The sequence below is a fragment of the Homalodisca vitripennis genome, chromosome 2, assembly GCF_021130785.1.
Source record: "Homalodisca vitripennis isolate AUS2020 chromosome 2, UT_GWSS_2.1, whole genome shotgun sequence".
NCBI classification, from domain to species: Eukaryota; Metazoa; Arthropoda; class Insecta; order Hemiptera; family Cicadellidae; genus Homalodisca; species Homalodisca vitripennis.
The window spans coordinates 128,601,678-128,615,723 of record NC_060208.1 but is presented as its reverse complement, the minus strand read 5'-3'; the positions used below and the strand labels follow the sequence as shown (position 1 = coordinate 128,615,723).

General features: G+C 32.3%; 1 protein-coding gene across 1 annotated transcript; it reads left to right on the top strand.

Annotated features, from left to right (window-relative positions):
* The first annotated feature begins 3,315 nt into the window (after positions 1-3,315).
* Positions 3,316-12,716, top strand: LOC124354723 (replication termination factor 2). Its single transcript, XM_046805380.1, has 5 exons — positions 3,316-3,590; positions 7,903-8,082; positions 11,079-11,291; positions 11,474-11,729; positions 12,419-12,716. Exons 1-5 carry the CDS (start codon positions 3,522-3,524, stop codon positions 12,598-12,600), a joined length of 900 nt encoding a protein of 299 aa, XP_046661336.1. The 5' UTR covers positions 3,316-3,521; the 3' UTR covers positions 12,601-12,716.
* The last annotated feature ends 1,330 nt before the right edge of the window (positions 12,717-14,046 follow it).

Sequence of the window (14,046 nt, the reverse complement as noted above, 5' to 3'; positions counted from 1 at the left end):
GCGACAAAAGTACATTTCATATAAGGTGAGTCTAAGTGTATAATTCTTTTAGTGCAATTAAAAATATTATCTAACTCTGGACAATTACATTTACAGTATTATGTTTGTATCGGTTAGCGAGAACTACCTGTTTATATTAATTTGCATTTAAATCATATTTTACCAGGATTCTATTATAAAATAAAATAAAATAATTCTACAATGTGAACACTTATTACATAACAACAACCTACCTATGAGCACCCTTCAGACCGATTGCCGAAAACATTATAAATGCAGTAGTACTATGTGCAAATAACATTAATATTTAGTAATAATAAGTTTTTAATAATAATTGATTATTCGAACTAAGACAAGTATAAAATGGAGAAATTAGGGAAACAAGAACCAATATTCAACATGTGACTCAAGATGTACCTCAAGGATCCATCATGAGCTCTGCACTCTTAATTCTTTTTATAAATGACCTACCTTAAAAAAATTATGAAATTTTCGAATCGTATATCAGGTTTGTGATAATGATCTGGGTGTAACCTTTGTAACTAACCTACAAAGAGTCTTTGACCAGAAAAGAGCAATCAGAACTCTGGCAGGGTTGCAAAGGCTAGATAGCTGCAGGGAGAACTTAAACACTTAGCATTTTGACTGTTGGAGAGCTTTCTTTTATGGAAATGATAATACATGTAATAAAAAGAAAGAAAGAAAGAAACACTTCTTTATTGAGGCGAAATTAGGACCACATGGTCCTTTCTTACATTTAACCTCTTAAAAAATTAATCTTAATAATGTAAATTAAGGCTAATTAACTATAGCTTACACTTACAGTATTCCATTCACTCTTCCATTCACACAGTCACGATTCAAAGAGTAGCCCCGCCGCCCGCCACGATCATCCGGTCCAGGTATAAATGGGGACTTTCAAAGGCGAAATAACGTTTATCATTATATACATTCTAAGAAAGACAATGTTTAACCAGCCTGTACATCTTATAACACTTTTTGAGAAGAAACCATCATACAATGGTAGGAAACTACATAACCAACTACCTGCTAAACTAAGGACCAAGAAAGGAAAGGACCTCAAGTCAGCACTGCATATATGGCTCAGCAACAAGCCCCTTCACTGTATAGAACAATTTTACAACGCAAATTCAGAACCTGTTTAACTTAAATCAGTTACACCGCAGAACACAAGAAACTTTAAAATTAGCCCATGTGGCTCGATCAGGGTATACAACTTAATACCATATTTGTGTCTTTTCCCTTTTATGTACTGGCGAAAGAACAATCTCCCTCGCCATAACACCGTACATTTATGTAATGATAGTTCCTTCTGTGGAAAGTACAGATGTTTCATTTTCTGATTGAAATTATCAATCCAGAGTCGATCTTTTGTAGGCGATCTTCAGCATTGGTCTGATTAGGTGGAATAAAAATAGATACAACTTAAAATAGCAAGGAACATATCACATATGATAGCAAGGTAAATGAAAAGAGTTGAATGCGCAACTGTCTGGACAGTGGCCCGCTGTTTTGGCAAGGGGCACGGCACTGTCCGGACAGTGGACCGCAGCGAACGTGTTAATACACAATAAATTTTTATTGTTTTCCCCTATCTTTAACTACTTATTTAAGAGAATTTCCTGGGGAACATGTGAATATGTCAGAAATAACTGACTTAATTTCAAGATTAAATACATTTTTGCCAAGGCGACCAATAAATACCACATTAAATGAAAACGCCAGTATCAACAATCATACAGGCTCAGGCATCTTGACGAGAACTGTGAATCATTTGAAAATTATATTCAAATGTTTGAAAATTATTTGAAAATGAAAACCACATTACATGAAAATACCAGTATCAATAATCATACAGGCTCAGGCATTTTTGACAAGAACTGTGAAACATTTGAAAATGAAGGGTGTAACTGGGAGTGATGAGGACTCACATAAAACGCGGGTAATGCTGTCAATCAACTGTCTCTCACTTAACAATTTTGATCTTCTTTCAAACCTTACTATCCCAGAACACCCTGACACAAAATTATTACATTTTAATCAATCTACTAAAAAAGTAACTTTTGTCCCAAAAGAAACATTATAACTGAGCAACATCAACTTTTATCCATGCTACAGACTAATGGTATGTTTATTATAGATTTTTTGTCGCCTTTAAGCAATTGTCTAAAACATCTAAGTTCACATGGTCATGTGGTGATTCTAAATGATCTATAATGAATCTACTTTTACATATGCTTATTAAAGGTCTTTTGGACACCGAAAAACGTGTCGAAATCGCATTGTTTATTGACGCTTTGTAAATAGAAAATAAGGAAGTTTATCAAAATCATCTTCATGAAAATTCCGTTAACAAAACCCGTACTGAGGGGAAAGAACCAAACCGCAAGTTACTTAAGTTTAAGTAGAGTAAATCCAACTGCAAACTCTATTACGTGAAACTTATTAAAAAAAGAAAATAATGTAATTTTGAATAATTGAAGCTAGCGGTTTCAACCGTCTAGGAATACTGATTGGTATATAATAGCTATCTGTTTCTTCGCATCAGTTATTTTAAAGTGACGCGCTGGTGCAACCGGTACGGTTATAATATTAATTAATCATTCCCAGTAGCAGGCATGCACATCTTTAAGCAAGTGATAATTCCTGTCGGAATACGAGTTAACTAAATAACGCGTCATCATAAATCTATGATATCAGGGCACACTCCTGATGTCTGCCTTACTTTGGCTAAGCCGCATTGTTTTGCTCCTACACTTTATTCAGTGATCCAGGCACGGGGGGTAGACTTAATAAGTAGCTTACACTCGTTGTTCGGTTGTTTTGATCGAACGATTCGATGTTTTATCCGAAGGAATAGTTCGATATTGCAATTTATTTAATTTAGCATATTTAAACTTATTAGTTATAGTAATTTTAATGTAAACAATTTACACCATGAAGTAAATAATATTTTAAGACTTTGAAAATGGCGATGAATATTAGGAATGTCTGTGACATTTCTTAAAAGTGACGAAATTTGTTTAAGTGGCTTCAACATGTGATTCAATGTTCATTGAAATTAAATTAACCTATTGTCATACTTGATTTTGTTATGTTAGTGTTAAATTTATGTTTTTAAAATTATTGTAGTGTACGAGATTGTTCTCGTTACTGTAATTTATAATAACTCTTATTGTGTACGATTTTTATATATCGTTGGATAATATATCGACTTTTCGGTAAAAACACCGAATAACGAGGTTGCTTATTAGTCTCCCCCATGGACGTCACGCTTTGCCTAGACTTGCCTTCTGTCCAATCGCTATCCAGTATTTACGTTCAGGTTCAGTACTCAGTAGTATTATGGTGTTTGTTGTGACACAGTTTGAGTCTAACCTTTTAATTCGTCGTCCATGAAATATAACAAGAAAGTCACAGATAACTTTTGTGAGTCTAGTTAGAGCTGCGATCTTAACTGCGAATATATATTCCTAAGTTTTGCACAAAAGTGAGACAGCATGGGTTGTGATGGTGGAACCATACCAAAGAGAGATGAATTAGTGAGAACTAAGAAGAAGCCTGAACAAGTGAGTACATTTAACCTAAGTTGTCTTAAATTAGGCTTTTTGTTGTTCATAAGAGAACATTATTGATGAATAGACCTAATGAAGATGTAACTTTCTCCTTAGAGATTTACTCCTGATGAAGGAAATAATAATAAAAAAATAAGTGCTCAGTTCTGGTAGGAGTTCTTGTAAAGCTTTCAACAAGTACATTTTCTCATATACAGGACAAACAATAGATAGAGAATTGGTGTGTAGCGCAATCTACAAATATTGTAACGTATTTCTGACGTATAGGTCTAGGCAATAGTTGCATTTGTCATTTTGTAATGTTAAATTGGGTAAATATTAAGATCAGCGACTACCGCTCCAATCGCTGTAATTCTTTGCATACTAACACAGGTTAACGTAATTTCACCGAAAAAAATAGTCCAGATTATCGTTAACATAATTATAAAAACCAGTTTTTTGGCAATACAATGTTGGCAATACAAAACACATAAAAAACAAGATTTTCGACTATCAAACTAAAAACAATGGCAGACCATGGTCGTTTTGATGAGTTGACAGTAGTCACGTGACAAACAGGAAAGTTTCCGATTGGCCGGGCGGATCACGTGCCCTATAGGACGGCTTCGATTGACCGCCAGGTGTAAACAAACAAACCCACATGGACAAGGAATAATTAGTGAAGTTATTGACATGGCGTGCGATGGTTCTTGTCACACGCTAAAAAGACCCTAGCTTGCCTATTCAAAACTCAGATCACGCGATGCTTGCCTGCTGCGCAGCGCTTTGTGCTGCTTGCTCTTTTAGAAAAAAAATTAACTCGAGCTTGCAAAGTCCAAGCTCAGATCACGCCATGATTGCTTACACACACAAAACTAAGACAGAACTAACGCAGGTTTCATTACAGGCAAAAGATAAGCGGCACGCGTTTATCACTGATAAGATAAGACGAGTTTATACTAGAAGTAGTACCTGGACTACTGCCCTACGAACTTAATAACACCAAAAAAACGAATAAATGCACTGTCGGTCAGGTTTATTTTTAATTTTATTTTTTCAAATTTTTTTGGGGGGTGGAGTAAACGGCTACGGCGACAATCGGGACTATTTTTTTCGGTGAAATTACGTTAACCTAGGTGTTAATATGCAAAAAATTACGGCGATTGGAGCGGTAGTCGCTGATCTTAAGATTTACCTTAAATTGATATTATTTAAAATAGATTTACCTTAAATTGATATTATTTAAAATTGTATTGTATTATTCTTGTTGTTAATGTATTGTAATTCATGTTTCATATGATTTATATATAATAACATATTTGGTTAATATATTGAATAGTTCGATAATAACAGTTGAACAACGAGCGTAGGCCACTTATTAGTGTGTTTCCCTCTGCTGAATAAAATAATATACGGTTCAATGGGTGGAAATGACAAATAACGAAGTTACAGAACATAAAAAGTGGAACTACTTTTCTCATGTGGAGTAATATTTCATTGTTCTTCAAGATGTGGTCTTGTGATGATCGTAAGTCAACCTCCTATTGGTTGCTGCTGACATCAGCTGTTACACCATCTATGGATAGCCTACGTAAAATAACAATAATGTTGAAATCAGAAGAGTCCCAAATAAGACATTTTTCTTATTTTAGACCTTCTAAGAATAAAAGTTCATATCAGCCTGACACAATTGCCTCCGGCAATAAACGAGTGCTACGGCAGCACCTTCGGTGCTCACACTGATGGCAACATATAAAAAACATCCCTCAAGGTGTTACCTATCAGTAAAAATAAAAGTTCTAAATGGTCTGATCATGAATTGCCTCTAGCCTCTGCTTTATAGGAAACGCAACATGAAAAAACATAATTATTAGATTAATAACGCAAATCTTGTTTCAATTGTTGATAAAAATAAATTTGAAAATAATGCTTACAATAACTTACAATTACACAACAAATTTAATACTCTCACTCTGAAAAAAACATGATAACTACGTAATTAAAAATAAATAAATAAATTTCCTAATATTTAACTTAGCCTATTTATTAAAAATCAAAGTTATTTGTGATTTTCACTCCCTAAAACCATATATATATATATATATATATATATATATATATATATATATATATATATATATATATATATATATATTTGTTTGTTTAGGAGAATGAGCAGAAAATGTTAATAGCGTGAAACTCGTTATTAGCAAGGTTGGCCATTAACCCCATACATGATTACTAGAAAATTAAGCTGTAGCCTTTATATTTATCAAATGTAACAAAAAAAAACAGTATAATATTTAGCTGCTTTTAAAATACTATTTTGAGGGATAAATGTGTCTGACAGTTTGTGACACAAATAACACATGTACATTGCCATTGTACCTGAAGTCATTATTCAAATACTGTAAGTTAGGCCTAAAAATGATTTTATTTTGCTTGAATTGAAAAGATCCATTCATGTTCTTTTTAAAAGCTGTTACAAATATAGATCCAGATAATTAAAACCTGCACATTTTTATTAGTTAAATCCTTTGTTTTATTAGTTTATATTGGAAAACTTTCCGCAGTTCTGGTGAAAAAAGAGAAACATCCCTCGAGTTACTACCTAAATTAAAGCTCAGATTACTTGAGCACTTGTAAGAGTTAATTTTAAAATCTATATTATATACATTTATTTATTTACCTACTAATAAATATAATATACTGCTAACCTAAAATAGTATTATAGCCTAATACAAACTAATAAATAAGGATAGAGTGGCCACTGGATAATATCAAAGCACCAAACAAAACAATATTGATTGTGTAATATCAGTGTTATAATAGTTTATGAAATATAAATGAAAATGAATTCATACAAAATTATATTTACAATAACAAGAGAATGAAACAAAAATATAATAAAAAATCAATTAAGAAAAGAGTAATTAATGTGCATGTTTTAATTTACTGGATACATATTTCTAACAGACTAAAAAGAAGATAAATTGATCTTCTCTTGAAAATAAAACTTCCCTTCTTTGCAAGGTGTTGGGTGATTTTATCTGATTTAGGCCTAATACCCGTTTTGATAATTTTTGGATGGTTCTCCATGATTTTATTATTTGTGTGTTGGCTGATGTCAATGGTTCGATGAAACTTTTGCTATGGTTGACTGTGAAATAAACACTTTATTGGTGAGATTGAAATTTGATTTCCATAAATCAGTGATGATTGTTGTTTTTGGTTTGATGTGTTTCATGACTTGTAGTTTTGGTATCACCCTTTATATTATTTGGACAAACTTTTGGTTTTATGGAACCTTTCACATATATGGTAATTTAGATCATCCCTAAAACCCAAACTTCCTTTACCAACCTCCCTCTATTATTTTTTGTTTTACCTATCTTTTATTCATCAATTTCTGTAATAATCTCATCACCTCCTAACAATTCCAGCTCCTACACAACTCTGTCAACCAAACAAAAACATGCTCCCCTAAAATAAGACAGCCAGTTACACATTGTTTGTCTACTTGTTAAGCAAAAAGTTAAATAACTTACTTGTGTCCCTTACAAGGAAATCATAGTCTCCCATATTTATACTAAAAATATCATGAGTGGTAGAATGCATTTCATTCTAAATGTTAATCCTTCAAACTATGGTTTTTTTTTTTTACACAATGAAGGAAACTTTATGTCTATTAACAGTTTTGCATAAGCGAATTACTACATAGTTTTCTCCTTTGATTTTGAACTTCATCTCATCATTGCACACTTAGCAATTTGCAGTTTTGTGTGAATCCGTGTTGTAAAAACTCAACAGCTTTTCATGTGTACTTTTGATATCTTCACAAATTAAATGATAATTCATTATCATTCGATTTTTACTGTTTCTGTACTTTAAATCTGTGGCTGGTTACATGTAAGTCATAACTATTTTTTGTTCAATTATATCATTTTAAATTGGTTACAGTTAAGGTCATAATGTAAAGATTAGCAGAATACATTAATAAACTAAAATACCTTTGCTGTAAAGTGAACTATTGAAATTCATGTGATGCAACCAAAGTTGTGTAATACCAAATTTGTTCAAGTTGCATTTGTAGTCAGTTGCCAAAATAGAAATCACTATATATTATAAAAAGGAGATTCATTGGAGAAAACTACCAAGCTTTCTGCTTCATGCATGCAAGATTTTAATCTTTAAAACTCTGGCATGTAATGAAAAGACTACATTTTCTTATTATATTTATCATAAACTGTATAAAATGGAAATCTGATTATGTACTAATATCTGTTAGCAATTATAATTTTAATGTCTTTCCTTTTGTCCAATACAGAAGGATAAGGATTCAGAATTGTCCTACCGTTGGCGACACTGCAATATTACTCAACAACCGTTACAGAAACCTATTGTTGCCTGCCATCTCGGTCGTTTGTACAGCAAGATCTCTGTCATTGAAGCTTTGCTGGATCGATCACAACTACCGGAAACCGCTCGTCATATAAGAAATCTGAAGGTGAGAAAGATCAGTTGGATTATTGACTCAATAATTAATGCTGATAATAATACAATTTGAAACAGTTTTTAAGAATTTAGTTAAAAATCCATGATTAAGGCTTACAAGTATTTTGTTCACTTTCCGTGTATTGTAATGCTTGTGAGGATTAGGTACAATGAACTATTATTTTCTTGTCTTCTCTTCTTCAACCCAATCTTGAACCAAAATACTAAATAGAATTAGATTGCAACCCTAAATTTGTAATTAATTTCCTAAACACAACAATTAAAAGCAATGTAAAAAATTACTACAATTAAAATTATAAAAACTTGTTAGTAATAAATAAATAGCTATACTGAAGCAATTGGCTTTTTTTAATGACAAAACAGAGCTATAAGAAAATTGTCTGGAGACAACATGTAAAAGAAAGTTGACAGTAAAAACTGTACTTTAAAATTATTTGGAGTTTGTCATACCGAGATTTAACACCCATTATCTGGACAAGCTGGTACTTTAATTTAAAAAAGTTTGTACCTTCATCATCTATACTGTAAATGTAAGGAAAATTTACAAAATTATTAAGAAAACTGTACTAATCTCAGAAAAATATTTAAACTCTAGGTATCTTAAGTTATGTGGCTTAAAAAATATTTGGCAATTATTTAAGTGTTTTTAGGGAGTGGGCTTTTAGGGTGTCTGTCCGACCGATCATCATGTTTGTGTGGGGAAGTAAGTAGTTTGGATGAATAGTTGATCGGAGAAATGATGAGATTTCTTTTCTATCAGCCGTCATCCAGCCAATGTTGCTGTTACAACGAAAACTCATATGTGTGGTAGATTCGGCCTTCTGCAGACTGGCGACAATGTTAAGCTGCGTTTGAACTGGCAAGTAAAGTTGCAAGAGCATTTGTACAACTACTGAACAAGATAAGAAATGCAGTAATTCATTTGTATGTGAACAAGACAAGAAATTTTTCTCGTGAGACTGTTGCAAATACTTGCTGCAGTTGTATCATGAGTTATTATATAGTCTGTTCACACATGCCAGTGATGTCTCGGCAATGTTTATAATTTAAATTGTCATGGTCGACACTGCGCCGCAGTTATTGCAAACAACTGCCCACACTAGTTGTGGCAGCGGTGACGAGAGCATGTTTAGATAAGTTATTATTACTGTCGGACACAAACAATTGTGCAATTTTTTGCCAGTGTAAACACAACTAGTTCAGTGGATGTGACCGTCATATGAAAACATAACATCACTTTCATTGTTTTCATATGTAATCTGACGTCCAATTGAAATGTGTATTGTGAGGAGCAATTGTTCATAGACCTAGTGAGGCCTAGGCCGCGACATAAGCGGTGGGCAGTGACTTAAAGTTTAATGTTTGTATTGCACATACGGAGAAAGCTCGACACTGGCCGTGTCAAATGTGAGCAGCATCGAGGTACACGCTTATTCCTGACATTAAGTTTTTCTCCTGCCACTTAACCCTCAGCTCATTCTGTCATTGCTGTACATTATGTCGAGCCAAACCCCCTCCTTCTCGAGGTTACTTGGTGTCAGAAACTCACTATTTTCTCCAAAAGGTGTGTTCAGGTACAGTAAAATTCAACTAATATTCTTGTGTACTCAAAAAGCTGGATTGCACCTCTTATCAAACCGTCAAACAGACAATAATATTCATAAAGCCAAATTTTCTAAGTCTGTTTATATGTTGACTACTGTAAATTTTAGCCTAGCACAATATATGTAATAAAGTCTTTTCAAACTGCTATTTTCACTCAAGAATAAGAGTTGGACAACTTCGTTCGGAGATCCATTTCGGTGACTGAATAAAGCTTAAACACAAAACCATTGATTATTCAGCGGCTATTACCGCTTTGCCGTCTATAGCTACCGTTCATATAGTGGTTAAGGCCCAAGATGATCGGTCAGCTAACTTTAATTGTCCAATGGATAGTTACATGTTTGGGCTTGCCACAACACAGGTAGAACTAACCAAGAAAATACTCCACTATAATAGTGGAGGCAACCGGTGTCAGATAAGGTTCGCAAACCAATACATTATGTTGGTCTTCTTCATTCACAGTTTCACGGACAACGTTGCATAAAATGCAATGTTTTGAGAAAATAAGGTCCTGATTAAAGGAGGACCCAAATTATTCTTGTTTCATAAGTTGTTGGAAATAGAAAATTGTTTTTGAGATTTTCCTGGTTCTAAAGGAAATTCCTGGCTTATTCATATTCGGGAGGCCACTCTGAATAATAAAAAGCACATAGCTGGGATTTCCTTTTTTTATACTAATAGATATTTATTTTAATGTATTGAAAGTTGGAATAAAACATTGATTAGTCAAACGTCAAAAAGATTTTCAAAAATTTGAGTTATCCACAAATTTGTATTGCAAACATATTTAGAAGGGTGAAAAAAATCACTTTAACTTCATAATATGCATCAAATAAAAACATAGGAAATCTTTATATTGCATAGACCATAATAAATAAAAAAAAATGTTTTTTATGTGATAACAAGATGCACACAGGTGACTCCCAGACAGTCATGCTGAGGAGGGATTATGTGTGAGGCACTGATCTTGACTGAAAACATCATATAATTATAAATATATAGCATGATGAATACATACATTTCAAAGAATCTCAAGCGATGCAAAGACAGATACATTCAGAATGCTCTCATCTTGTTTTGTGAAAATCAAATGGCATGTGGTGTGAATGGGAGGGGACTCTCTTGTAAACATAATGTAAGTGTGTAAACACAGCTATAGTGAGTTAACTATAAGGTTAACTATAAGGAGTAAACTATAACTAACTATAAGGTACCTTAAACTGTTAGTTTCTACACATTTATCTATTTGTAGAAAAGTTTGTCACTATATTTTTCAAACTTATGTAATTTATCGAGAAGATTTTATGAAGTGATTAAGCAAAAGTCTCTCATTGAGTCAGCTGATCAGCTATATATATCTTTAGTTATATGATGATGTTTCAGGATATCAAGGAGCTAAACCTGACACCTAATCCAGCATTCCAGGAGAGTGCAGAGAAAGGAGATGGCTATGTGGATAGACAGAGTGCACCGTACATTTGTCCAGTCATTGGCCTGGAGATGAATGGTAAATTCAAATTCTCATTCATCTGGGGCTGTGGCTGTGTTATGTCTGAGAGAGCTTTGAAAGAAATCAAGACAAAAGTCTGCCACAAGGTAAAGTAAATTTTAATTAATGTTTTTAGTATAGTTTTCGGTTTGATAAAGTTTTTTTTTAATTTGTAAGAAAAATTATAAATCTTGATTCTGGGCCAGTTCTAAGACTACATTTTGTACCAGTTTGGACTAAATAGGTCTTAATAAAAAAAATTATTGTTTATGATTATGTTGTGTTCTAGTGTCAGAAACCATTCACTGAGGAAGATGTCATTATACTAAATGCTCTTGATGAAGACCTAAATTTAATGCAAACCCGTATGGAAGCGAGACAAGCCAGACTCAAATTAGAGAAGAAGATGAAAAAAACTGCTATCAAGCAAGAAGTAGTAGAAGACAACATGGCTGTGAAAGCTGAAGAAACAAGAAATGTTACCTTAAAGACGGAACCTCTTGAAAAACCAACAGTTTCCAAGCTAGCAACAAAAACTCAGAAAGGTAACTTTTAATATAATTAATTTTAAACCTTGGATAAATTCCTCTATCAAAGTTAAACCTCCCAAATCCATGTGACAGTGGTGCAGAACACTAGCTTTCTCTACAAGCACAAAACATTTTCATCTATGGCTCAGAGGTTCAAGTACATTTGGAGTTATATTTTATATTATTTCCATATCTCTCTAATAGTTTTTATTACAAAATTTAAAAATTACAAACACCATTATATATACTCTTTTTTGTAAAGTCTTCCAGCAATGCATCTTCCTCAAACACCACATAAAAATATGTTTATAATTCTAAAACAGTTAAAACTAGTATTTTAATATGTTTTGCCTAGAATGATTTAATTTGTTAAATAAAATTAATGATTTTGAATCATGCTCTATGTAACAAATTTTGAAATTTTATGATCTCTGTGAAAATAAAACAGAATTATTTCATCTTCTTGATTTATTATAGTAAGTCTCCTATGTTTTACTATTTATGTAGGATTACATTACAATGCACATAGGATATTTTCCAATTAAACTTCAAGAACATGAATAATTCTCCATTGAAATACATTTTAAATAAATATAAATGTTGTTAATATAAATTTAAATGCCATTTCAGATAATTGTTCCAATTCTGTTTATGATTTTAGCTTATGAATAAAGTATTAATTATTAATTTGTTTTTTTTTTCAGCTGACAAGCGACCCTCTGACTCCAAGATACAGAACCCTGACTTTAAGAAAGCCAAAGGCAGCTATAGTGTTGCCAAGGACCCTCAAGCCTCTGAAGTCTTCAAGTCTCTGTTCACTACAAGCCAGAAGGCTCAAGACCAAACGAGAGCTCACTGGATCACATATAATCCGTTTTACAATTAATTGCTTTATTTTCTCAGTTGTTTTCAACTTTGAATATATTATTGTTGTATAATAGATTAATGTTTTATATTGCAAGTATATTCCAGTAACGATCCTATTAAATCGATGTTATACAATCTGTTCTTTATTTGATTAACAACTCCAATAATATCAGGTAAATAATTAAAGATGACAAACAAGAAAAATCAGCTTTTAATACAAACAAAAATTATCATGAAACAATTATAATAAATAACATAATTTGGTATACAACAGTCATTTTAATAAAAATATCACAAATACTTAAAAATACCATGTTATCTATTTCAAGCGCAAGTTGACTGTATAAGGGACTAGCAGACAACATTGTTGATACTTATATTGTCTAATGATTGACATTATTTCAATGATGTTAATAAACCAATAAAATATTAGGAAATTGATAATTTTTAATAATGTGTACAATATTTTGTTACGACTTTGAGTGTAGTGTAAACGTTGATTTACTATTTGAAACATGGTCTTGACATTTAAAAAAAGTATGAATATTTTAGTCTGGTCTCCAATGGCTTGATTAGTTTGTTTCTACAAATAAATGCTTAATATAAATATTTAAATTTTGTAGGCACAAAACTAAAAATCTATTCGGTAACAATACTTGAGTGGTAACAAATTAATATGTTAATTAATGGTAACTAACCAATATTTTAGTTAATACAGTGGGACCTTGGTATATCAAACCTCAATATATCGAATTCCTTGATAAATCAAAGTTTTGTCATTCCCATTGAATATATATATGCCGTTTACTTACATGCTAACGTTACCTCTACATATCAAAGGTTTAGCGTAAAAAACCTCAATTTATCGAATTTTTACTCCTAATTTTACCTTCTGTTAACATCTATTGAAGTTTCAGTTTATGAGCGCAATAAACCAAAGTACAGTAACATATTTTTCACGTTGAGGCTTGAAAACCCCACCAATGACACTCCTTTGTTTTCTGTTGCTGCCAGTGGTCACCAGTTCAACCCTCAGTTTGATTTGGATATTACTGAGATTAAGGTGGATTTAAGTTAACTGTGTGCATTAGATTTATAACTGTGACAGTATTTCGTGTAAAAATGTAATGACAAACTTATTGTATTTTTATAACTTTACAATTATTATTTCATGTTCCCATATGTACTGTAATACTGCAAGTTTCATTAAAATTTTTAAATGTAAATTTATGTACAATGCTCGTTACAATTTCATACAACACATTTCCCGATAAAGTACTCATAATCAACCCTACATTATTACAGTAGATGAACTCCTCTTTAAATTGAAGGTTGCCAATTTAACCTTTACATAATGAATATGAGAACAAAATTGTAAACCTCTACATATCGAATTCTGCCCCCAAACAACCTTGATTTATTCAATTCATTATATCAAAATTCTCGACAATCCAAGTTTTGCATT

What these genes read in the sequence shown, in the direction of transcription:
- LOC124354723 (XM_046805380.1), top strand. Translation starts at nt 3,522, where the DNA reads ATGGGTTGTGATGGTGGAACCATACCAAAGAGAGATGAATTAGTGAGA. An exon ending in CTAAGAAGAAGCCTGAACAA is followed by an intron (nt 3,591 to 7,902) that starts GTGAGTACATTT and finishes TGTCCAATACAG; the next exon opens with AAGGATAAGGATTCAGAATT. An exon ending in AGACAAAAGTCTGCCACAAG is followed by an intron (nt 11,292 to 11,473) that starts GTAAAGTAAATT and finishes GTTGTGTTCTAG; the next exon opens with TGTCAGAAACCATTCACTGA.